The following is a 23,725-nucleotide window of genomic DNA, read 5'->3' on the forward strand; positions in this document are numbered from 1 at the left end:
CCTTGAGGATCGTCTCCATAAGTGCAGCTCCAAAATCACCCCCAGTGTCTGCCATTTTCGGTCCCCTGCAGCTGACAGAGGCAGTCAGAGGGAGTTCGAGCTGCCAACCGGCCAGGTGCACTCCCTTATTGTAACCACACCGGAGCGTGCATTTATCAAACCCTGGACACTCTCGAGAATTTCTCAGGTCCATGATCCCAACACCAGCAGTTTGCATCCTAAGCCACGACTCGACTCCATCGCCAGCGCCGCCGTCTCTCCTTTCACACCTGGTGCCATTGCCGTGGCATACGCTGTCCTGCCGAAAATGTCATCAAGATGCTCCTGCGCCCGATTGACGCGGCTTCCGCTCGCCGCTAGACCAAGCATCAACCTCACACGACCCTTCTCAACCACGACCGCGAAACTCAACGTGCCCCCCGAATCCCCCGGCTGGATCCAAGTCCCGACACCGCCCCAATCCCAATCGTCCGAGGACAAGCTACCGCCCGTCAAGGGCACTCTTCCCGCGCCCCGGGAGGTCTTCCCGCGCAAGGAGCAGGACCGCAAGGTCCAACCCGAGTACCTTCAAGAGACGGCGCCGCTGCCCACCAGCGAAGCCTCCAAGAGGCCCGCCGCCCCCGGCTCCCGCCTCGAGCACCGCCGCCGCATGGCAGACTCCCGCCGCGAGAACCTCGGCGTGGCCCTCCAGGGTCTCTACAAGCGCAAGCAAGAGCGTGTCGAGGCCGACACCTCAGTCAGGCAGCGCCGCCTCCGCGAACACCAGCGCGCAGCTGAGGCCCCTGAACGCTGGGACGACCGCCTCACCCGCAGTTCCGTCCTCTCCTCCCTGGCGAAGACGACCGCGGTGCAGCCCGACCCGGCACGCTATGCCCGCGCAGAGGAGAGCCGTGCCAGGACAGCTCAGCTCGCCCAGCAAAAGAGCGAGGCGAGACAGGACGCGCTGATGGAGTTGTACATCAACGCCTCCAAGTTCATCGTGACCGAGGAGGAGCTGGGCCAGGAGCTGGACAAGCTTTTCTCCGAGGACTTCTGGAAGCGCCAGGGCAAGTCCATGGCTCATGACTCTGACAACGCCTGGGATGTTTGGGGACAGCCGCCGACGGTGCAGTCTATGCTGGACGAGATGCTGAGGAAACAGCAGCGGGCCATCGACTTCCAGCAGAGCGAGCAGGACAGGACCGTCAAGAGGCAGAAGACGATTGCCGAGGAGTTGACGGGCGGCAAGATGGAGTAAGGGTGCTAGTCACAATGGCCCGCCGGTCAACGCGGAGTCGGCTTATTCGGCGGATTGTATCAAAAAAGTGTATTGGCCCTGTAACATCTCACATCTGGAGGCTGTGGTGGCTTGGATCAGACAGCGTCGCCACGCCTTTGCGTATTACCATACCAAATCTGGGTGCGGAGTCACCTGAAGCGCACAAGTCAACTTGTACTACTATCAATTCTTTGTAGCATTATAAAAGCTCAAACTATCATGACATGACATTCCTCCAACGCCGTGAAGCAAGCCCATATGCACATTGACAAATCATTGATTGTCATTCAAAAAGAAACTGATGTATGTGTGTGTGCGTGCTTGTGTGTGTGTCTGGGATCTATGAAAACGACCGAACCTGTCACAGCCCTCGGGCCGGTGGTCTTGATGCTTCCGTACTTGTACAGTTATATACCAAAAGCGCCTGTAATACCGGCTAGGCTCGTTTGCTCGCTCATCATCTCTTCTCGACAAGAAGGAAATGCATAGCGGCATAGGCTAGGATGATGAAAATAACTCCAAAGGCGCCGAGGCAACCAATGTCTGTCCAGAGAGAGTCGTTTTCGAATCCGAATGAGCTCAAAATCGCGGCTCCTGGGACGGTAATGTCCAGTCCATACTTTTTGTCGACCAATGTGAGTTGGAGCACTTCATTGACGATGAGTGACTCAAAACCATAGTGGAAGATGGAAAGGGCCTGTAGCCAAAGAGCAGCCTTGGGAATGGCGTTGTGATTGAGCAAAAGACCAGCAAAGAGCAAGCTGAACAACATGACCAAGCTGCCGATCAAGTTTGCCACTCCGCCATCCTTGCAGACAATGCCGATGAACAGACAGATCGCGGCAGCAGCAAAGTTGAACAGGACCAGAACAAGGATGAACTTGAAGAAGTGGCTTGCATCGGGGACCAAACCCGTCATTGGATAGATGATGGCACCCATAAGCAGAGGCGGGATGATCCTGAGTGGAATGATGTCGAACAAGATCTTGGCAGCAAAGTAGGTAATGGGCGCATAATAACCATTGGCACGCTCGCGAACGAACAAAAGCCTCTCGGTAGCAAAGACGTTCAAGCTGGTCAAGGTGCTAAATCCGAAAAGTGCCAACAGGAAGAAGAACAAACCCAGACGGTTTTGGAATCCCGGGATATCGTCGGTCAAGCCGTAAAACAGGTAGCCAGACAGAACCGCGAGGAGAATGGCAATGGCGTAGTGAGTCAACATGAGAATGGGGTTCCTGTAAAGATTCTTCCAGGTTCGCTGAGACAGAATGACGAACTGTCGAGTATATCCCACGCGGGCGTAACCCTTGCCAATGGCGCTGATATTGATGTTTGGCCCTTCAGGGTTGTATCCGTTGCCATTTTGTCCGTTGACGCCCTGGGCAGCAGTGATGGCTTGCTGGATTTCATCATGCGTGGAGCCTGCGATATCGGATTCCGCAAAGGAGCGGATCAGAACATCCAGATCGGTTCCATCATATGCGGAAGGGGGGAGATCGTGAGGATCCTCGGCGTTGATGGAGGGCACGAAGCCAGCGGACTGGTTCTGCAGCTTGTATGAACCGACGTCTTCTCCGCCAGCATCGGATGAGGCCGCCGTATCCACATTGTTTTTGCGGCGAGTGAAGAGCTCTCTTTCTTGGCGAACCTTGACTGAATCCCGACGCTTGTTCTTGGGTCGCGAAGATGAAGACTCCACGCCGCTTTCGTCCCCAACAGATGCGCCAGAGATACTTGCAATTGACTTGACAGCATGGGTGCTGCTCGGGCCCAGGCTAGCAACCTCGGCGTTCAAGGCGCCATCATCCTCGGAACTCCTTGATCCCGCGTGCATGGTGAGATCGACGAGGTAGTCGGCGATGTTGAAACCAGGAGGACACGAGTAACCAATGTGGTCGAAGTACCCCTGACACTGGGAAAAGGGACCCGAGTAAACCGCGCCACCTCGAGCCAGCAAGATCAACCTGTCGAAGAGCGCAACGATGTTGGATCGAGGCTGATGAATTGTGAAGACCACAGTACGCTTGTAGTTCTTGGCTAATGTAACCAGACATTCGATAACGTTGAAGGCGTTGTAGGCATCCAGACCGCTGGTGGGCTCGTCCAAGAACAAAATGGAGGGGCTAGTGACAAGCTCACAGGCAATACCAACTCGGCGCTTCTCTCCACCAGAAATGCCTCGGCCCTTGCCTTCCTCAGAACCAATGAGTGAGTCACGGATGTGGTAAATGCCCAGTTGCTTCTCGACCTCAAAAACCCGTTGCTCCTTGGCGGCGCGACCCATGTTACGAGGCAGGCGGAGGAGGGCACTGGTCAAGATTGTCTCGTGAACTGTCAGGGTAGGCAGCATCGTGTCTTCCTGGTCAACAAATCCAATGACGTTCTTGTAGTCCGTGTCGGTAACCTTTTCGCCGTTGACATAAAAGTCACCAGAGACTTGTCCTCGCTTGTTCTTCCGCGCCAGGATGTCGAGGAACGTGGTCTTGCCAGCTCCCGAGGCGCCCATGATGGCAGTGACCTCTCCGGGGTGGGCCATACCCTGGATGTTGTTCAGAATTCGCTTTCCATTCAGTTCATAGGCAACATTCTCGAAGTAAAGAGAAGCGGGTTTGTGGTCAGCCATAAGCTTCAAGCTCTCGTCGTCGGAGTCGTCGAGCACGATGGCACCGTACTTGAATTGCCTCCGAGAAAGATACCAGGTGAGGAGGATTACGGCAACGACAAACAGGGAGCATGCGGCAATGACACTAGCGATGAGCGGGGTGTTTATCTTCTTGACGGGTCTCTCGTACCCGGGGACTTCGGTGTGGTAGAGACACTCTCCGGAGCGGCATGTCAGCTGAATGCTGCTGTCGCCGATCAAGGACAGGATGAGGTCATCCATGGCGGGCTCCCTGAAGGCACAATTGTTGATGCCACCATTCTTCTGCAAACATGTGAACTCGGCAGGACCGTTGATCTCCTCAATGAGGAAGTCACTGATATCGACGGAGCCGTTCTCGCCACAGAGCATGCGATCGGAGATACAGTTGCACTCAATCTTGTTGCATTTATAGTCAGTACCGTTCTGGCTGTCGTTGATGTCGGCGGTTGAAGAGCAATCGTTCAAATGGCAGTAGAAAGACTCGCGTTCGTCAACCCAAACTGACAAATATTAGCATGGTAACGGCTAGGCGGCGTCAAATCAGACTTGCATTGGAAATCGCAGTTGCCCTCCTCTTTTTTGCAGGTGAAGGTGACTTGGGGTCGCTTGTCGCCCAGGAGATCGGTGATCTTCTTGTTGGTCACGTCGCATATCTGGTAGTTGTGATTGATGACCTCGCCGTTCTGATAGCATACGCCGCCCTCCTTGGTTTCCATGAGAGCATCGCAGGCTTTGTTGCTCGTACAGACGTTGCAGTTGATGCCGGTCCAGCCGTCGTCGCATTCGCAGAAGTCATTATTCCGTCGAGGCCTATCGGTGTTGTCACCGCGGGACAGAGATCCACAGACTACCAGGTGTGTCAGTAATGCGCCTTGGGTGTGCGGTATGGTGGCGGGGAAGAGCGGCACGTACGTGGATCGAGGCAGTCGTCGCCGCCGAAGCCCTCTGGGCAGTTGCATTTGCCGGTGAAGTCATTGCAACCCGCGAACTGGGTACACTTGTGGGCGGGAAGAAGACAGTTGAAGCTGCGCAAAGGTGCAAGTCAGCGTGAAGGTTCAAAGGCGCACACAAACAACAGCGTTGCAGGCGGACGGAGGCTAGATGTAGTGTGGCATTGAGGCGAGACGTCGACACTCACCAAGGCGGACAATCAGAGGGGCGGTCATCCAGCAGCGTCAGCTGGGCACGCAGCATGTCGGCAGTGGAATAGTTGCGCTGAGCCGAAGCTATGGCGGGAAGACATGCCAGAGCCCCGATGAGGAGGCTCCTCAAAGTGGGAGGAGCCATGGCTGGCGGTTTGGTGGAAGAAGAGACGCCGAGTTCAATGCGAGCAGACGAAGATGAACTGCGCGAGGTTGTCGGTGTTGGAGAGAGGAAATGGGACAGGTCAGAGAAGAGAGAACATGGGTTGGACAAGGCAGAGGTGGACACGACAGCAGCAGCAACAGCAGCAACAGCAGAGAGGAGAAGCTCTTGGTCCGGAGAGTGAAGGTGCTGCTGAACCAAGGCACCGAACCGATGGAGGTGCACCCGCCCGATTGCGCTGGGGATGGGGACTGGGACTAAGACTGGAGCCGGCCGATAATAACCCGCCCCCAGCAACGCGGCCTGAGTGGAATAGGCCAGGTGAGTGCGCGACCTGTGTATCCGGAGTGAGGATACGTACAGTACGTACCTCTCTTTGTGAAGAACGGTGGCGTCACAGTGGATACGTACCTGGATGAAGCCCCACTGCGCCAGTTGGAAACACGCACCTGCCACCAGCGTCCCGTGGGGAGGCACGAGGGAAGTGGCTGAACCTCCCCTTGGTTGCTCAGCAAGCAAGTCGGCTTCGTGTCAGAGTCCGGGTGCCTGACCTTGGCGTGTCGGTGTTCTAGCCGGTTTGCTCAGGCAACCACTGCTGTGAGAACGGGACAGGATGAAGATACAGGCGCTAAGAATAAACCTCCATTTATTTGTCCCTTAGGCCAGGACCAATCAGTACGTACCTTTCCCCCAAGGTGGTGTGTACATGTGTGTGTGAGCTCTCACTCTCACTCTCACCTCATCCAACCGTCCACCATCTCCAAATGCAGGGAAGACGCCTGAAACCAGCTCCCAAGACACATCTCTCATCAGCCCTGCTGGCGACGGCATCGATATTGAAACGATGCGATGCAATGCATTTGCAGACCTAAGCGCAACGTCGAGCATAAGCTTTACTCAGAGAGATGGAATCATTGCGCAGTTCCATCCGACTGGATGAATGAATGAATGGCTGGCACGATTCACTCCGCGGCCAACGCTGCCCGAGGTACAAGACACAAAGCTTGAACTCGTGATGGCACAGACGGCGGGTACAACCAGCTTTCCGGGGAAGGGGTAAGCTGAGGAACGAAAATGAATATGGCTAAAGACCATTTCCCTACTGCTGCGAAATCAGTCCCACCCAGACAGGGCAAGCTGATAACGATTACTTTATAGAAAGAGGCTTCGTGTCATACCAATTGTCTTTATTCTGGCTTATGATAAGTGATACTGATACTGGCATTTTACGTTAGATCTAGGGGCGAAACCGAGAGCTGGGGAAGTGTGGAGACGAGAGCCAGCAGCAGACGTCTTACTCCAATATCCAGTCACGTCAGTGAAGTTCCAGAGTACCTAGCAGCCTCACCTGGATTCTCTACGTCTACGGAACAGCCCTGTCGCTGACATCGATGCCGCTTAGCGTTTCGGCTAAATACCTTGCGAATACGCATGCTCAATGAAATGCGCCCATTCCTTCGCCTGACTACCAAACCTGCAACCAGGACGCCCATGCCCAACTACCTATCTCGACGACCTTCAAGTCGCCCAGCCGCGCAGCAAGCTCCTGGTAATGGAGACCACTCATTGTTGTAATTTCCTGATCTAGAGCCCATTAATATAAAGCAGGACACCCTTCCGCGCTTGTATCTCTTTGGCTTTCACCGATTCATACTTTGCTCTCGTCATGAAATGTTTCTGTCCTCTTATCAAATCTCACCTGATTGGGCAACCGCTACAACTTGTAGTCGCAGCTCAGATCCCAAGTCGTAATTAGTAGCTTTAGCCTTTCCCCAACCATTCCGCCCATCTGTGCCCTTGGACCCCTCCGGGTTGGTGCTTCTAGTGCAGCCCGTCCCTATGCGCGCCCGGTTGACGGGTCTTTGACATGCGTTAGACTCGGGAAGCCGCTGTTTGTCTCCGACCTGCAGCCCGTGCATATTTTGCGCTGATGCGCGATTCGCAATTACCCAGCATAAGAGGTCGAAGCGACTATGTGTGTGTGAACGTTACCATTGACTCTTGTTTGAGATCTCAATCCCCGTAGTCCATCTAGCCTTGGCATTGTATCAATTCAACCCAGCGCAATCCGCAAAAAGCCAATCTCTTCCGGCTGGTCCCCCATCTTGGTTCGACAACCTCAACTCAACCGGCCGCATCCCGCAAACCCCCACAATGGTCCGGATAGCAGCATTCGAGGTGGAGCAATGGATGGACGAGTACGAAACGACACCCGGCTGCCTCAACATCGCCGAGACCTGCGCCGCCTCCGTCTCCGTCGATGACCTGGTCGGTCTCTCCGAGGACAAGAACGCACCCGGCCCCGTCGACTTGTCCACCAAGCTTGTGTACGGTCCCATCCGCGGATCCGTCCCGCTCCGCCAGAGGGTCGCTGCGCTATGCGGCGGAGACGGGTCGAGTGACTCGAGCGTGCTTGACCAAGAAGATGTTCTCATCACACAGGGCGCAATCGGGGCCAACTTCCTTCTTCTTTACACTCTCATCAACCCCGGTGACCATGTGGTTTGCGTGTATCCTACCTATCAGCAGCTCTATGGGGTACCTGAGAGCCTCGGAGCAGATGTTTCACTGTGGAAGCTGAAGAAGGAGAATGGCTTTGTGCCAGATGTCAAGGAACTGGAAGGTATCGTGAAGTCCAATACAAAGGTCTGTTCTCTCTAGTCCACTGTACCTGAACACCAACCAACTGGCTCTCACAACAGATGATCATCGTCAACAACCCAAACAACCCCACCGGAGCTCCAATCCCAACCGCAGTGCTCAGAGATATCATCGCCTTTGCCAAAGCTCGGGACATAATCGTCTTCTCAGATGAAGTCTACCGCCCCCTATTCCACAACTTCTTCGACGACGGGTCAGAGGTTCCCCCACCAGTCACCACTTTCGGCTACGACAAGGTCATTGTCACAGGCTCCATGTCCAAATCCTACGCGCTAGCCGGCATCCGCATAGGCTGGATCGCGTCAAAGGACAAGAGCATCATACAGACAATCGCTTCAGCACGAGACTACACTACTATCAGTGTTTCCCAGATCGACGACCAAATCGCCTCCTACGCCCTGTCAAAGCCCGTCTGGAAGCCATTGCTGAAGCGAAACATTGCGCTGGCGAACACCAACAAAGCTTTGCTTGAGGATTTCATCAAGAAGCACAAGAACGTGTGTTCGTGGGTCAAGCCCCAAGCCGGCACCACTGCATTTATCCAGTTTACCAACAAAGGCAATCCCGTCGACGACGTCCATTTCTGCCAGGACCTGCTTTCCAAGACCAATGTCTTTTTCGTCCCGGGATCGAAGTGCTTTGGTCATGACGAGGACTTTGCGGGTTATGTGCGGATAGGTTATGTGTGCCATACCAATGTGCTCGAGGAAGCCTTGGGAAAGCTTAGCGCATACGTGGAGAGCAACTTTTCGTAATGACATATGCAATGGGATCCCTAGGGGCAGTTGCCATTTCGACAACATCTCAGTCCCTCCTAGATGGATGTGGTACAAACATAACAGATAACTACAGAGCAATGCTACGGCGCTCCTCGGGGTCCTCCAGAGACAACAGTCTTCCATGGTCTTTGTGTTGTGAGTCAGCTTGGTGCCCATTCTCACACCCTCAAACGCCGTCATATAAAGATACCAGACGTCACACGACTTATTGGCCATCATGTCATCGTCACCAGATCTACTATGGCTTCGCCTATCCCGCCATCATCAGACTGGAAAGGACGTCGGGCTAAGGTGTTCGGATGCTACGAGCTTCTAGCAGTATCCCATTCGTTGATGGTTGCAAAACAAGCCCGCCATTTCTCATGCCAAATACAAATGGGGCACAAACCAAACGATACACCAGTCATTTGTCAATGTATTACCTCCCATTGCCTGCATGGGTCTGTCCTACAACCGCCAAGAGACACATGTTGAACTTTGTAGTGTAGGACAACCCTGGCCCAGACGGAATGTAAGAGATCGTATATCATCAGTGATGGTGCCCCAGCCCTAGCCAAAGTAGCTCTTAGACGATAGCCTTTTTCATGTACCAATAATGGGCTTGTCTTCAGACACGCCCTGTCAATGTTGCAGAGCACCGGCGAGAGCTGACAGCCTCTTTTCCCAAAATGTTCACTCCTTTTAATCGTATTGTGGCATCGGCTCAGACCTACTATTTAGAAGGTTCTCAGAGATCGATCATCTCCTGAAGAAAGATCGGCTAGCGTAGCCAGGCATCCGGAAACAGTCCTCTTGCTTTGTGGTGTCACAGGAAAGAGGTTGGATGGTAGTTCCTGGCCGGCCGGTTGCTGACAGTCTTGTGCTATTGAACATACAGTCACCAAGCCAGAGTCACATAGTAAAAAAATCACTATCAACAAATGGACTTTTAAGAATATTTCCAGATAAACCTCACCCATTATCAACTTACAGACCCACCTGGAAACCAACACCGATACTGGATGCAATGGGCGTACTCCTTGGAAGGTTGACAAAATGAGTTTCAAGCCATTACTATCTTGAGCGCGCAGGCCCTTGAGCCATGGAGGGCGCCATCTACTTCTTCAACACGCTTTGGTATCCTTCGCAATTCGTTCAACCCAGAACGAGATTCGCCCAACGCCGATATCCAGCTCGCTGGTAAGATATTGTACAAATGAGATTTTCGGGCTTCCTCCATAAGAGCTAACCCGCTGCCCAACATGTATGTGTTTTGCCAATCAAGCCTTCGTATGTATCAACAAAATCGCCTCCCCAAGCATTCATTCGTTTACAACAGGTTCGTGGAGTTCGGCCGTAATCATCCGGTTTAGTGGTGTCTGTGAACATGTCCATGCAGATGCAGACCATCACCTGTCGTCGTGCGGTCTGGCGCTGGATGGTTCAATCACGATCTGCGGCACTTGCTGCAGCCGTAGACTAGGCAATCGTGGTATGCTTGATTTCCTTTGGTGGTTGGCCGGGCCGTTGGTGGTATGCTCCTCGGCCGCCAGGTCGGCCATGCTTGAGGCAAGACTCTCGGCGCGCTGTTCCGCTGGTCCAGGATAGTTTGGCGGGGGTTCGTTACCTGGTTGTGGAGTGGTGCTTCGCGAGCGCTCATCGCCTAGCGAGACCTCGTCATACCCAGGTGGAGAGTAAATGGGCATGCCGGCTTCTCCCACGTCGGCTTCGACAATGTCCGGGCTGGAACCCGCTCGAGTATCCAGGCGAGGCGTGTCCGGTCGCGAGTTCGCCCGTGACCTTGTAAGGCCTGGCGAGGGGAGATCGCTGTCGACGCTAATTACCGAGCTAGCACTGCGTCCTCTTCGGTGGTTCATGGCTGATTCAGTGCCGGATCTGGTTGAGGTGGCCGCAATGCTAGCAGCATCCGATAACAAGCCCGTTCTCTCGCTCTCGCCGCTGTTGGCCCGAAGTCGGGTACCGTCATGACGCGCAACGCCCAAGTCGGCATAGGACACGCTGGAAACGGCTCTCTGGCGTTCAGCCTTGAGGCGGTCATGCTCCTCGCGGAGACCGGCGATGACGCTGTTGCTGCTGGCGGCGCGAGCTCTTGCGCGAATGTTGTCCAGAGCGACGAAATCACCACGCTCTCGAGCTTCACGGCGCTCCCTCCTCCTCTCCTCCCGCTCATCCAGCTCCTGACGGCGAGCTACGCGGATCCGGTAGAGGGCCTCCATCTCTTGATCGCGCAAATCCTCCTCGTTTTCCTCGGTGGGGTACTCCACGACAACATCGACGCCGCCGCGTTCGCCTTCACGACCCAGGACCTGCTCGGTTTCGGTGGGATCGGGGCGGTAAGCAGGCAGTGTCATGATGGAGCGAATCGAGGTATTGCGGTTCACAGCGCTGTTGGGTGAACGACTGCCAGCCTGCGCTTGGTGGGCCGAGGGATCGAACGCGGCAGAGGACGGGCCGGATCGACGGCTGGTCAATTGCTCGGTCGAGATGGAGTTTTCATCTTGGGCCTGGCGATATCTGTTTCGCCCGGCACCGGTGTTCCATATTGACTTGAGGAAACCGCCGCTCTTGTTTTTTGAGGTGCTGCGAGTGGAGCGACGGGATGCGCGGTAGGAGAATACGACAAAGGCGACGAAGATGAAGAGGACTAGTACGGCGAGAATGACCTGTAGTGGCGGTTAGCGTCAACGGCTGGGTAGAAGGTCGCGGAGGAGCGCCAGACGTCACAGGCCGGCGCCTGGGATGTTTCACAGCTTACAATTGTGGTGATTTTCCTGCCATCGATTTCTTCTCGACGTCGCAGATTCGCCGGCGAGGGACTTTGCAAGGCGGACGGCAGACCGAGGAGTATTCGGGCTTTCAGGTACATTGCGTAAAACGAGCGACAATACTACCGTTGGAGACCGAGACGGAACGGCCGGCGGGTACGGTACAGGTAGAGAGACAAGAGGAGGGTTAAGGCGAATTAAGGCGGGGCGTCCCAGCTGCGCAGGGCGGAAAACAAGCGTCAAGACTGGGACATTGAACCTTGGCGACAGTAGCGGCGATGGATAACGGTAGCGGATCGGTGGGAGAAAGAAGACGGAGTGACGATGCGGATGGTTCTTTGGTGGTGCGAGTGTGCAAGAGAAGCAAGGTGGGAGGGGAGGAGGGAAAAAAAAGACGAGGAGGTCTGGATGATTACCGGACTGGAGGTGAGATGAGGTGAGGTGAGGTAAGGTGAGGCAAGGACGACGGAGGCAAGGAGACAAGGTCCAGGTGAGGTGCAGGTGCAGGTTCAGGTCCAGGTCCAGGTCCGGGCCCGGGTCGAGGTGGTGCTGCTGAGGTACCTTAGTGTATGCGAGGGTCACCTTTTGAGTAGTGGGTGAGTGGGTGGGTGAGTGGGTAATGAAATGAGGCTGGGAGGCACAGAGCAGCAGCAGTAGCAGCAGCAGGAGTAGTAGTAACAGCAGGTTGGTTGGTTGGTTGGTGCCTTGGTTGGAGGCGTAAGAGAAAAAAAAGGGCTGCAGCGTCAGGTCGGTCAGATCACACCTCAGATTCAGATTTGGGGGGAGAGCGGACGGGGGCCAACGGAGGAACGTGGTGGCCGGCGACCGGGGAGACGGGGACGAAGAGGGCAAGAAGAGGGCGAGGATGGATAAGAAAGACGGGCGAGGCCAAGACAAGAATACATAGTAAGACAAGAGGAAGAGAACGAGGATGAGAATGAGGATGCCTCAGCGCGCGCGCGCATGTGCGAATGGTTGCGCCAGCACCAGCCAGCATCGGCACCAGCACCAGCTCCTGCACATGCACCTGCCGTTGCAGTCGCAGTTTGCGGTTGCAGTTTCTGGACCCTGACGCTGAGGTCGAGTGGGGCCGTCCGTGCTAGTGTCGCTCGTGTATGTTCCCAAGTGGACGGGCAGCGGCGGCGGCGGCGGGAAGAGATGCGGCCCATGTTGGGACAATGCGAGTCGTCGCGTCCCTCCCTCTTCTCTCTGCAAAGGACACCCGCGGACAAGTACACTGTACCACTGCTACTACATGGTGTACTCATGGGGGGAGGGGGGGAGGGACGTTCCTTTGACGTGATATCAGTCAAGACAGATAATGCCAACCAGACCAGACCAGACCAGACCAGACGAGTCGATTCAACCCGAAATCGAGATAGGACGATACCGTGGCAGATACAGACGAATGCAAGACCTGCCGCCGCAACCTTACCTTTAGACTTTGCAGACAGGGCCGAACAGAAAACAATTCTTGGTCTCGACTTTGGCTGTATGCCAGCCATACCATCCATGTACGGATACTGCACCATGTACGCAGCGCGGCCTCGCCGGGAAGAGCCGACACAGAATACGAACTGGACGAAACAACGGAAGGGATGAGCCCTGTCATCTCCATCCGTCTTCAGTTCGGCACACAATGAACCTTGCTTCTCAAATTGATCATCAGGTCGCCTGGCTGGCTTGCGATGCCATCCGTCTTCACCAAACCACGACGTCTTGGGAATTAAACGAGCCGATCGTTGCTGCGTCAGACCAGACCCTCTTTCCCTCCCCACCCCAACTTTCCCCTCAGCGCCTCAATGTCAGTCAGTTTACCTTGGTCAATCAGTCAGCCCAACCCCAAAGTCTCGGGGCTTGAGGCGATGCCCAGGCGGTGCTGGCGCCAGAGTAGCCCGCCGCCCTCGCCCTCGCCCATCCTTTAGGCTGGGGGGTTGGTACCTAGGTATTATTCAACGGCAGCCTAGCCGGTCCCGGGCCTTTGTAACGGTGCCATCATTCCATCCACACTCGCTCTCGCTCGTCTAGAAAAAACTCGGCCACCAGAAACCGCTAGCTTCTCCGTCGGCATCTCCATTTCTATCTTGACTCGGGTCCACGGGTGACATCAGACGAAACACTCTCTCCTTCACTTAACGACGATACACCACTGTGCAGCACTCGCTGTGCGCTTTTCGCAACTACTCCTAAAAGCTACTGTTGCCAACCACACCCTTTGCCATGGCATTTCATTTACTTCTGTCCCTCGCCGCCCTTTCGCGAGTTCAAGTCCCAGCAGGAGGGCTAGTAAAGAACAAATTCCCCATGCCGCATTCCGGCTTGGTCATATCAAACTCGCTACCCTCGAGTAGTGTAGAAAAGCATTCGACCCCCAGAACCGTCCCCAGTTTTGCCCGCAATCCTATTTCCAGCAATCAGCATTCAAAACCTGGCGACAGTGCAACAACCAAGCCATTGCCACAATAAGTCGGTCGTCTGTGCCATAGGGCACACCAGTCCTCCAGCCACCGTCTTCCGCTCTCTCAATAACTAAATCCATCTACTGTGCCACAGCCCGTAGGTAGACATTGCAGGGGTTCCCCCGAGCCAAAGTTTGGTTGGACGCCGACTACTGAGCGTTTAGGATGCGAGAGCCTAGCAAGCCCCCTCAGCAACGGCAAGGATGCCTCGTCGTCTCTGGCACCGCCTCATCCCACACATGATGACCATGTGGCTGGCGGATGCGCGGGGTGCTGCGCTACCAACAACAGCCTGCTACCATCTCTCCAACCTTCCCTTCACAGCTGCCATGGTTCCTTCAAAGTCATCACTTTCATGCCATGCTCTGATTTCGATGCATCTTTTTGCTTGTCATGCATCGCTGCAAAATCGACACCCCTGCCGCAGTTAATGAGCAAACCTAAGGTTCCATTCGGCTCAGGAACGGATGGCCAACTTGGATGCATGTCTAAGACAAGACGCATCTGGTGTCTTAGACATAATTGCATGTCGTCTTAAACCATCCAATCGCTTGTCCTGCACTCCCATTCGTAGGCCGGCTCGACTAGCGCTGACAGTCTGCCATCCTGCTACTGCTGTCGCTCGTAGGGCGACCGGCCGTGCCTCGGGTCGGACAAGATTTAGGTTGGCTGTAGCAGCCACTCCAACGCGCCCTCTAACGTGCCCATGCCCAGCACAAGTCTCAAAATTATTTCGCATGCACCGAGACGTAACACAATATTGAGTTACCCTCTGAACGCGCCACAGACTGCACCAATACGAGTCTGTGGCTTAACCCCATCTCAGCCATCAGCCAGCCTCTCTGAGGCTAGAGAATCGCTGTGTGTTCCTCATGCAAACGAATAGCTAAGTTAGGGGAGAATTGTGCAATGCAGTATCTCCTCAGCTGGGAGAAAGCTACCGGCACTCCCCCTTCATCTCCCCAGAAGGGAACTCAACTCGGTAGCAACCAATGCCGTCGTCACACGGAGACTTGCCCTCCTTCGGCTGCAGAACACATTGAAGGAAGACGAGGAGGATCCATCACTCGCATTCCCTGCCCTGGAATCTGCGAGCCCACTGATCGAACGATCTGCCTGGGCAGGAGAGCCTCCTCACCCCGCCACTGGGATGCCCAACCTGTCGCGGTATCCGGCCCCCAAAGCTACGAATCCTTCCTAGGCCACCAAGTTGCTCCTGCAGTTGTGCATGACGTAGAACTGCCAACCCGTCCTTTCAAAGAGGCCTCGTCCTCAGTATCCCCAATTTATTGCCTAGAGCAATCAGCGGGCGGTAGCCTTGCCAAAGGCTTTTCTACAAGAACAAACTTGCTTTTGTGGTAGTAAAGTGACAGACGGGTCTGGGTGATGTCGTCACGGAAATGACGGCGCAATACAGCTACTTGCCCACGTTGCCCATGCAGAATGGTTTCACTACACCTACACAACTTGGTATTGTGTTAGCGCGGGGTGTCCTTAATCTGTTCTCTCTTTGATTGTATATTCAACTTCTTCATTGTGGTTGCTATTCTACACACCGACTTTGCTATGGGTGTTTCGGAAAAGAAATGAGGGCATTCGGAAGGATGAGAGGGAAGTTCAAGACGGGTAGCTTGCTTGCAACTTTTTACTACCAACCGTGATTGTGAAGCAGCCCGAAATCACTTATACGGCGATGAGAATGTACCAAACTGTGCGATTAACGTTTGGTCTCTGCCGGGGAACTTTTACAATTTCAGCCTGGCCTAACCAATCTATAGAGATTGTTGGAAGCGTCCCAAAATGCAACGGTCGTCCCGGCAGACTATTGGATTCTTCTCAACTTCTCAAACACGTGGGCGATGCGGATTCCCGCAGCGCTGATAGACTGGAAGACGAGGGATTAATGGAGCTGAGTAACGGCCCGTATCGTATATGCATGTTGGCAAGGTCATGGTGATCTCAAGGTAGCCGGGCCCGGTCTTTTGAGCATCACCGATTTTCGCCAATATGCAATGCCACGCAGCCATGCCAGTTAGGTGGAATGTATTGTAAGTGGAAGAAAGGAAGGCGGACGGCAGCCGGTTTCTGGCCTTTTCTTTGTGTCGGTCCCCTTTATCAAGCCTGTGCAAAGGTGCGATGCCTCACCTATTTGCAATTGAAGCCATTACTCAGTACGGAGAACTGGAAGCACTAGGTAACGCCTTCAAACCTCTTCCAAAAGACGCATAATTCCTACTTGGATTACAACCAATGGCCTCTAGAAGGTTAGGGCACTCGTGGCCGAGGCTAGACTGTTGACCGCTCCATTGCAGCTTCAAGGTGTTTGCCCGTCCTGGCCTACGATGCAGCTCTCAAGAAACCAACGGGCCCGTAGCCTCCAAGAGAAAATAAAAGGAGTTTCCCATTCAGTACCTCATTTTAAACGTATCGTCTCTCGTACGCATCAGATAACCCAAAGAATCCCTTCATTACTCTCCGGGACCGGCTCAGTTCCCATCACGTCCCCGTTTCATGCCGAACAAGCATCGCACAATTTATCCAAACTTCTTCTCGAACTTCCTGAACATACCCGTTACGCCCTTCTCAAGCCGGCCCATGTTCTGTTCCATCTTTCCCGACGGATCCTGCTTGCCGGCGTACCCTTTGTACTTGTTCGCTTCCATCTCCGTCGGACGGTACGCCTGCTGGTGGATCGAGTAGTCGTTCGCGCCCGGCTGCTGCTGGGTGTTACTACCAGAGTACGTGTATTGCGAGAAGCCTCCCGGCGGGGAAGCAGGTGTTGCCGGGCTGACAATTGAGGGTGCAGCTTGCGGAGTCGAAACCTGCGGGGGTGCCTGTTGCACCTGTTGCTGCGGTTGTGGAGTGTGCTGTTGCTGAGGCTGCTGCTGAGGCTGCTGCTGTTGAGGGGGAGGCGGCGGCGGCGGCGGTTGGAAGCCTGGCGAAGAGGGATAGGGACTGCCGTAGGGGTTGGACAGGCCCGGCGATGCGAGGCCGCTGTGGACGGCTTGGATGGGCATGGTTGCGGCGCGCTGGAGTCCCGGTTGCGGGACTGCGTGGCCACCGAACTGCGGTGGCGGCGGGGGAGGGGGCAGGCCAATACCGGGGGCTTGTCCGCTCTGGAAACCCGGAGGCGGGACGAAGCCAGGGGAGAAAGGCGCCTGTGCGTCGTAGGCGACCACAGCCGCAAGGGGGTCTATGATGCCGTCTTCTGGCGGGGGGGTCTTTTCCCTGTGTCTAATCGTTTCGGGCGCCGCAGGGGCCGCGGGGTTGTAAGCCATGGGCACGAAGCTTGCCGGCGGCTGCTCCGGAGCGGGGACGGCTGATGTCGGGGGCGCCGCGAAGCTCGGAGCCCCCTGCGTGGGCGGTTTCGGTGTGCCATAGTACGGGTCCGAGATGGCGACGTGCTCCAGCTGCTGCACGACGGAGCTCACAGGCGCGGGCTGGTGAACTTGGGTGTGGTGCTGCTGTTGCTGCTGCTGCACGGGCTCGTCGAGTATCTCGACCTGCGACGGCGGAAGGACAAACCTGATGCCATTGACGAACTTGAGGGCGTCCTCCTGTTTCCAGAAGTATATATCGAGCGAGTGGAGCTTGTAGTGGTATTTGTTCTGGTTCTGCGGATCGTAGGTCGGGAGGTGCCACTCCATCTGGTCCGTCGTCTCTCCCACGATGAGCGTCACCATGCACTGGTGGTTATACGAGTATCGGACGTGCGTCTGGTCCAGAACTACGACACGGGCAGATCAATCATCAGCTGTCTTGCGATCCGACACTTCAATAGGTTACATGCATAAGCAAAGTGGTCACCCACATCCGTCAAAGGCATCTTGGTCGTCGGTGCCGGGTTGGTTGGCAACCTCGATGCGCGCCCGGCGGTCGTTGGCATTTTCAAACAGGTAGACGTAGGATCCCTTGTCGAAGCGGTGATGCGGCGGATTGCTGGACGGCGGGCCGTAAAAGTAGTGGATGTCTCCGAAGCTATTGAGCGTGATGGGCCAGTCAGCCATGTTTGTCACCTTTCGTCGGAGCGATGAGAAGCAGTAGTAATACCAGTAGTAGTTGGGAAGCACTGCTACTTGGCGACTCAAACTTACAGAGTAGCTACGTTCTCCTCGCCCGGCCGGGTCGCCATCTTTTTGTTCAAATTTCCTACTCCAAGAATAGCTTTCTCTCTCTCAAGGGGCCCCCCAGGCGGCCGGCGCAATCAAACAAGATGAGCAGATCGAGAAGCACGCAGGCGGCGCAAGCTGTGGAATTACCCCGCCTAGATAAAAAGCCAAGGGCGGCAGCAGCAGCAGCCGCGGAGATAGGTGTGGCACGTTTATTGCAGCAGCACAAGACGGAGGACAAGAGTTTCAAACGAGGGGTTGTGAAGGCCGTGTTGGTGGTTTGATGCGGGCTGGATATCAGGTCTCTTGGGTTTCCCAAAAGCTTTCAGAGTTCCTTCTCCTCACCGTTCCTTTTCTACTCTCCCAGCTTTTTTGTACCACCCGGTACTCGGACGACAAGCACAAAAAGCCATTAGGTCTTGCGACGTTCCAGCGGCCCAATCCCGCCATAACAAAACGTGCCGGCGTCTGAAATGCATGGGTGGTAAGCTGCAGGTGGTCGCATCAAATGGTCGACTCGGCGCTTACAGAACGTTGGAGTGAGCCAATCATGAGCTCGGGCCGGGGAAGGGGACGAAGTGACCTGAGTTGGTCCCTTGCCGGGAGTGGAGCTAAGTGGCACGGACCTCGTACAGACGCCTTAGTCATCATTCAACGTCGGTTCGGCTGGGTGTTTCCAAAAATTTGGCGATAGCTTCCCTATCGTGATTGTCAAGTGACAGCCCATTCTTCGCGGTACCCTTGGAGCCAGTCGACGCGCAGGACACTCTTTAAAAGCCCAAAGACGGTGTGCCCTCTTCTTAATACTCAATTGACGTCATAAAAGTAAGTTCTGTCACGGTGATTGCGCACAGCAACCCGTTTTCTAACTAGCCACTTCTACAGATCCGCGACCACCTCTCGACGACCGCTGCGCAGAATCTCGCGACCTCACCATCCCAATCCCCCCCCCTCCGCCGTCTCAAACTCTCCAGATACCCGAGCCTCGGCTCTCCATTGCCCAGGATGGGTGGCCTTATCAATGTCATCAACATGTGCTCGCACCTCCAAAACGCTTCCCGTGGTCGCCTCGGCATGACCTCCATCGTCAACACCAAGCAAAACCTTAACCTCGCCCTCGCCCTCCAACGCTCCGGCTTCATCTCCTCCCTCCACCGCGGCGGCCCTACCCCCCCTGCCCCCGAAGAGATGGGCCAGGCCCCCGAACCCGTCACGAGTGCCAACGTCGCCACGCGCCGCATCTGGCTCGGCCTCAAGTACTGGAACAACGAGCCCGTCCTCAAGGGCCTCAGCATGATCACGAAGCCCAAGAGGCCGATCAACGTCCACATTGAGGACCTCGAGCTCATCGTCAGAGGGTTCCCCAGCAAGAACGGGCTGATCAAGGGGTTGGGCTTGGGCGAGTGTCTGTTCATCTCGACGGATAGGGGTGTTTTGGAGGCAAGGGAGGCCCTGAGCAGGAAAGTCGGCGGGATGGTGCTGTGTCGTGCGAGATAAAAAATAAACAAGAAAAAACACACAAAACCCCTCCCACCCCTCGGGCGTAGGGATTGGGCGAAGGACGATAAACAACCATGGCCGTGGAAGGGATATTTGGCCTAAAAAAAAAGGAGTCTTGGGAAAACAATAAAGGCACCAAAGAGCAGGCTTTGGAGGCAAATCCCGCGGGAGCCCTGTAGGAGTACTGTCCTCCGTATATTGTACAAAATCTGTATTTTAGAGAAGACATGAACACACCATTTTGCGCTTCCTCGGGTTTGTTTGCCTTTCGTATTGAGTGAGACCTGCCCCCCCCAGAGTCTGGGAAGTAATGATTGGTTTCAAACGATTCAAAAGCAGACCAACCACTGCAATACTGAACTTGACGCTGATCGGGTTCACAACACGAACTAATTTATAAAATTCAGGTTGTTCTGTTACGAGTGGTATTCTTTATTTCTATAACTAATCTCGGGCCCCAGTCACCAACTTCTCCTTGCTCCGGAACCCTAAAAACTCTCACGAACGAAGTAATTTACGCCTTTTTTGTCGGTCAGGTATCATGGTACACCCCAATGCTTCTAAACTATACATTCACCTTCGCTACTCTTCGACATGGATTTTTCATGCTGTTTCAGTCTGGACTTGTGTGTTCGCCTCCTTCTTCTCCTCTGCAGCCTCTTTCTCGTCAGCGAGAAGCTCCTCAAACTCATCAGGGCTCTTGAGTTCATGACCTTCGGCGGCATCCTCGTTGAGCGTAAGCTTGGCAGCTTGCTGGGAAATCTCGCCGAATTCAGGTGACTCAGACTGCTCTTCAGCAACAGCCTCAAGCTCAGAGGTCGAAGCGTCAGCCTCCTCTGTAATCGGCTGGGCCTCTTCGGCGGCAGGCACCTCAACCTTGGCCTCCTCTGCGATGGGCTCCGGTGTAACCGGTGCCTTTGTCTCCGGGGTCTTCGGGGTGGCCTCAACTGCCTCAACCTTGGGGGTCTCAGATGCAACCTGCTGGGCAGGGTCCTCCTTCTTAGAGAAGGGGCTTCCTGTGCGAGCCGCCGCTGGCCTGGAAATAGCTCTCTTGGGGCTTCTTGAAGCAGAAGACTTCTTGGCACTGCTTGGTTTCGCGCTTCGGCTTCTGGGAGGGGTGACGGGGGCCTTCTCCGACAGCTTCGAGCTTGAGCTCTGGGTGGGTCGCATCATGCGCTGCAAGAAGCTCTCGTCAACCTCCTTCTCCTTCTTGGTGAGGGGATGGTCTTGGAGAGGCTTCTTAGGCGGCGGGCCAATGCTGGGCCTTGGGCGGTTGATGACCGAATTTTGACGCTTCAGAGTCTTGCTGACCGGCGCGGTACCAGCCGCGCTCGCTCTGCTAGCGGGGCGGCCCTGGTTGCCAGAGGCGCGCGAAAGAGTCTCGCGCGGGGTTTCCCTAACCTTGGAGACGGAGGCAGCAGTCGGGGCCATCAGCGAAGCAGGTAGCTTCACGGGCTTTGTGGGCGACTTGACCTTGGGCTTGACGAAGCCAACGCCGCTGGGGGGAGAAACCTGGACGGGGGTAGGCTTCTTGTTGGCTCCCGCAGGCTTTGCGCCAGACTTTGGTGTGACCGCCGCCGCATTTTCGGTGGTCTTCTTGGAAATGTCGTGGTGCGGCTTCGGAGCACTCGGCTTGAAGCCCGCAGTGGGCGCCTTTGCGGTGATTGGGGACCTCGTCGGTGTCTTCGCTCTTGTGATGGTCGCAGGAGGTGCAAGTTTCGAGAGAGGTTTCGGGGCACTCTTTGTGGAGTCCTTGGCCGCTACAGCTTTGGGGGCCTTCACAGCGGCGGTGACACTGGCAGCAAGGCTCTCGGAGGCCGATTTCTGCGTCGGGTCGCCGGGCAGCAGCTCTGGAGTGGGTGTCTCGATATCGACATGCTTGTCGGGGTTGTGGCTTGGCCGGTCGGTCAGGGCCCCCAAGTTTCGAGGTGACGTCCCATTTGCGGCCTTGTCCGTGTTGGGATGGCGAGGAGACTCGGGGATGGGTTCGCCAACGATGTTGGTCTTGTACCCGCCAGAGGTGTCCTCCGTGGCCATGGTCTTATCGGAGAGACCAGATACAGAAGCATCTCCCTCAGTATGGCTGCTTAGCCTCCGCTGAGACAAGCTGCGGCTCGACTCGTTGCTGGGGTCTCGGCGGAGTCCCATTCTACCGTCTTTTTCGACAGCAACAAAGCTGGTTCGAATTTTGGAAAGAGGGCGAGCAGAAGGAGGAGGGGTTTCGGTGCCGTCTACGGGAAGGTTGTGTGTTAGCAGAGCTTGGGGAAGGAAGGGATAGCGAGGCGCTGTTTAGAGGGTTGGAGCTGGGTAGCAAGGGAGCTGAGCTTACTGGAGGACAGTCCAGGCGACCTTCCACGATCGGGGGGGCTCGTGTCGTTCTTCTGCTCGAACATGGCCCGGAGGTTCTTAACGGCTGACATGACTGCGGTGCCGGATCGCTAGGGAGCGACTGTGTTCAGCTTAAGTATTGAAGGAAGCTGCAAGGGAGGTGGAAGTTGCGACGAGCTGATCGGGCCAGATGGAAGTATGAGGAAAGAAACGCGGCGCAGTGTGCGACGGGCTACAACAGTGAACTCGGAACTGGCGTGTTTCCTGGAGGAACGCGCATGCCGAGTCTGTCTCGTGTCTACGGACGACTCGGAGGCAAGCACGATCTCGCGACGCAGCTCGTGGGCCGAGGCAGACGGCAAGAATCGTCGGCGGAGCCAAGTAGCGAGGTAGAGGATATGACGGAAGAGTATTGGAAACGAAGCTTGGGTGGAGTTGAGTGGCGGACGGGAAGAGACGAGTGAATAGCGAGTTGCTATGATGGCTGCAGATGCATTGTCGACAGCGAGATTCAAGCAGAAGCGGCGGCGGTAGTGCTGTAGCAGGTTGGGTGAGAAAGATGAAGCGTGTTGTCGGGCGTGCTTGGATGTCTCAGCCAGAGAGCGAGAGTCTCGTCGGTGCAGGCCTCGGGGGTCGCGTCTGTCCGTCGACTGGAACAGTGAGTGGCCTGGCGAGCGCGAGAGAAGGGAGCAAACAGTCAAAAGACAGCCGGAGGAGTCAGAGGACAGTCGAAAGGTCGTCAGGGCAGGGTGCGGGTGGTTCGAGAAGGGGAAGTGAGGTTGCTGTCCTTCAGGGCTGGCATTTAAATTACGGGCACCCCATAATCATAATGGAAAAAGGGACGTGGACCACGACAGGACTGGATCGATCAAAAAGCCCACCACGCGGGAGGCCACTATTTTACCAATTCGAATCGAGTGAACGGGGACCAGTCTCGATCCTCGGCGTCAGGTATCCCGTACCCCGTCCACTGCGGGTATGCATGTAAGTAGTGTGTAGTGTATGTATTAGACTTGCACCCAGGAGCATCTGTGCTGTGCTGCTTGCTGTATGTACGGATACCGAGTAAGGCAATGGATAGCACAGCATCGCACGCGCACTTAGGGGGCAATCCCGATGAGGGGTGTGTGCGAGCAATTCAGGGGTTCCCATGAATGCACATGCTCATGCTGCTACCACACTACCAAACCGACGACGCGACGCCAGCTCATCAGCACGGAGACGTCGCAGACTTTGGGCGAGCCAAGTAGTGTGTGTAGTGTACATGAGGCACAGATTGGCTGAGCAAGGGAAGGTACGTACCCGCAGAATACTTATACTGTGCATGCACGTAGCGAAGCTTCATTAAGAGGTGGGCCGGCCGGCCGCGTTATGTAAGGTGGCCTGACTTACACCAGGTTAGTTACCTAGTTGGACTACATAGTGCATGGCATACCACATACTGGTGTACATATGTAGCATAGCAGATGCAAATGCGCGACCGGAGGGAATCTCTGGAATCCGGAAACGAGAGGGAGGCGGAAAGGGAGAGAAGGAAGAAGGTGGTTAGACGCGGGCCTCACAGAGACATATGCAGCTAAGACGTGCACCAAGTATATGTACACTACTACGTACGCGCAAGGGAGGAGGGAGGGTGCAGACATGTGTGTCTCCCCTATGCAGGAGAGCTGCAGCACCCACCCAATGCCACTGGACATTGCCGTCCTCTCTCGCTTGTCGAAATCGCCTGCAGGGCAGCAAAGTGGGAGATCCATTGGCCCAGGGTCTTTGAACATGGTTCTGGAAGAAGCTCATTAACGGCCAATCCCTTTTACCGTCAAGGTGCTGGTTCTGTGGTCATCTGGGTGGGAGGTGATAGGCCCTGGGATTCCGTGAAGAGGTGCGGATGCTCTACTCATTAAAGACGCGAACCGACAC

General features: G+C 55.3%; 7 protein-coding genes across 7 annotated transcripts; 3 read left to right on the top strand and 4 right to left on the bottom strand.

Annotated features, from left to right (window-relative positions):
* Positions 1 to 307: 307 nt before the first annotated feature.
* Positions 308 to 1,237, top strand: EsH8_VII_000274 (uncharacterized protein; the record flags this gene model as incomplete). The annotated part of the gene is made up of 1 exon (XM_083270407.1): positions 308 to 1,237. The coding sequence occupies one exon, from the start codon at positions 308 to 310 to the stop codon at positions 1,235 to 1,237; it is 930 nt and encodes a 309-aa protein (XP_083127964.1).
* A 478-nt stretch (positions 1,238 to 1,715) lies between these two features.
* Positions 1,716 to 5,189, bottom strand: EsH8_VII_000275 (ATP-binding cassette subfamily G protein; the record flags this gene model as incomplete). The annotated part of the gene is made up of 4 exons (XM_083270408.1): positions 1,716 to 4,402; positions 4,453 to 4,749; positions 4,815 to 4,927; positions 5,041 to 5,189. 4 exons carry the CDS (start codon positions 5,187 to 5,189, stop codon positions 1,716 to 1,718), a joined length of 3,246 nt encoding a protein of 1,081 aa, XP_083127965.1.
* Positions 5,190 to 7,361: 2,172 nt separating this feature from the next.
* On the top strand, positions 7,362 to 8,623 carry EsH8_VII_000276 (pyridoxal phosphate-dependent transferase; the record flags this gene model as incomplete). Its single annotated transcript, XM_083270409.1, has 2 exons — positions 7,362 to 7,853; positions 7,910 to 8,623. 2 exons carry the CDS (start codon positions 7,362 to 7,364, stop codon positions 8,621 to 8,623), a joined length of 1,206 nt encoding a protein of 401 aa, XP_083127966.1.
* Positions 8,624 to 10,035: 1,412 nt separating this feature from the next.
* On the bottom strand, positions 10,036 to 11,513 carry EsH8_VII_000277 (uncharacterized protein; the record flags this gene model as incomplete). Its single annotated transcript, XM_083270410.1, has 2 exons — positions 10,036 to 11,310; positions 11,403 to 11,513. 2 exons carry the CDS (start codon positions 11,511 to 11,513, stop codon positions 10,036 to 10,038), a joined length of 1,386 nt encoding a protein of 461 aa, XP_083127967.1.
* Positions 11,514 to 16,405: 4,892 nt separating this feature from the next.
* Positions 16,406 to 18,003, bottom strand: EsH8_VII_000278 (uncharacterized protein; the record flags this gene model as incomplete). The annotated part of the gene is made up of 3 exons (XM_083270411.1): positions 16,406 to 17,598; positions 17,683 to 17,849; positions 17,966 to 18,003. The coding sequence occupies 3 exons, from the start codon at positions 18,001 to 18,003 to the stop codon at positions 16,406 to 16,408; spliced, it is 1,398 nt and encodes a 465-aa protein (XP_083127968.1).
* Positions 18,004 to 18,985: 982 nt separating this feature from the next.
* EsH8_VII_000279 (ribosomal protein S8) lies at positions 18,986 to 19,477 on the top strand (the record flags this gene model as incomplete). Its single annotated transcript, XM_083270412.1, has 1 exon — positions 18,986 to 19,477. The coding sequence occupies one exon, from the start codon at positions 18,986 to 18,988 to the stop codon at positions 19,475 to 19,477; it is 492 nt and encodes a 163-aa protein (XP_083127969.1).
* A 606-nt stretch (positions 19,478 to 20,083) lies between these two features.
* Positions 20,084 to 21,900, bottom strand: EsH8_VII_000280 (uncharacterized protein; the record flags this gene model as incomplete). The annotated part of the gene is made up of 2 exons (XM_083270413.1): positions 20,084 to 21,711; positions 21,810 to 21,900. 2 exons carry the CDS (start codon positions 21,898 to 21,900, stop codon positions 20,084 to 20,086), a joined length of 1,719 nt encoding a protein of 572 aa, XP_083127970.1.
* Between the last annotated feature and the right edge of the window lie 1,825 nt (positions 21,901 to 23,725).

This window comes from Colletotrichum jinshuiense, chromosome 7, assembly GCF_051148585.1.
Source record: "Colletotrichum jinshuiense chromosome 7, complete sequence".
Lineage (NCBI taxonomy): Eukaryota > Fungi > Ascomycota > Sordariomycetes > Glomerellales > Glomerellaceae > Colletotrichum > Colletotrichum jinshuiense.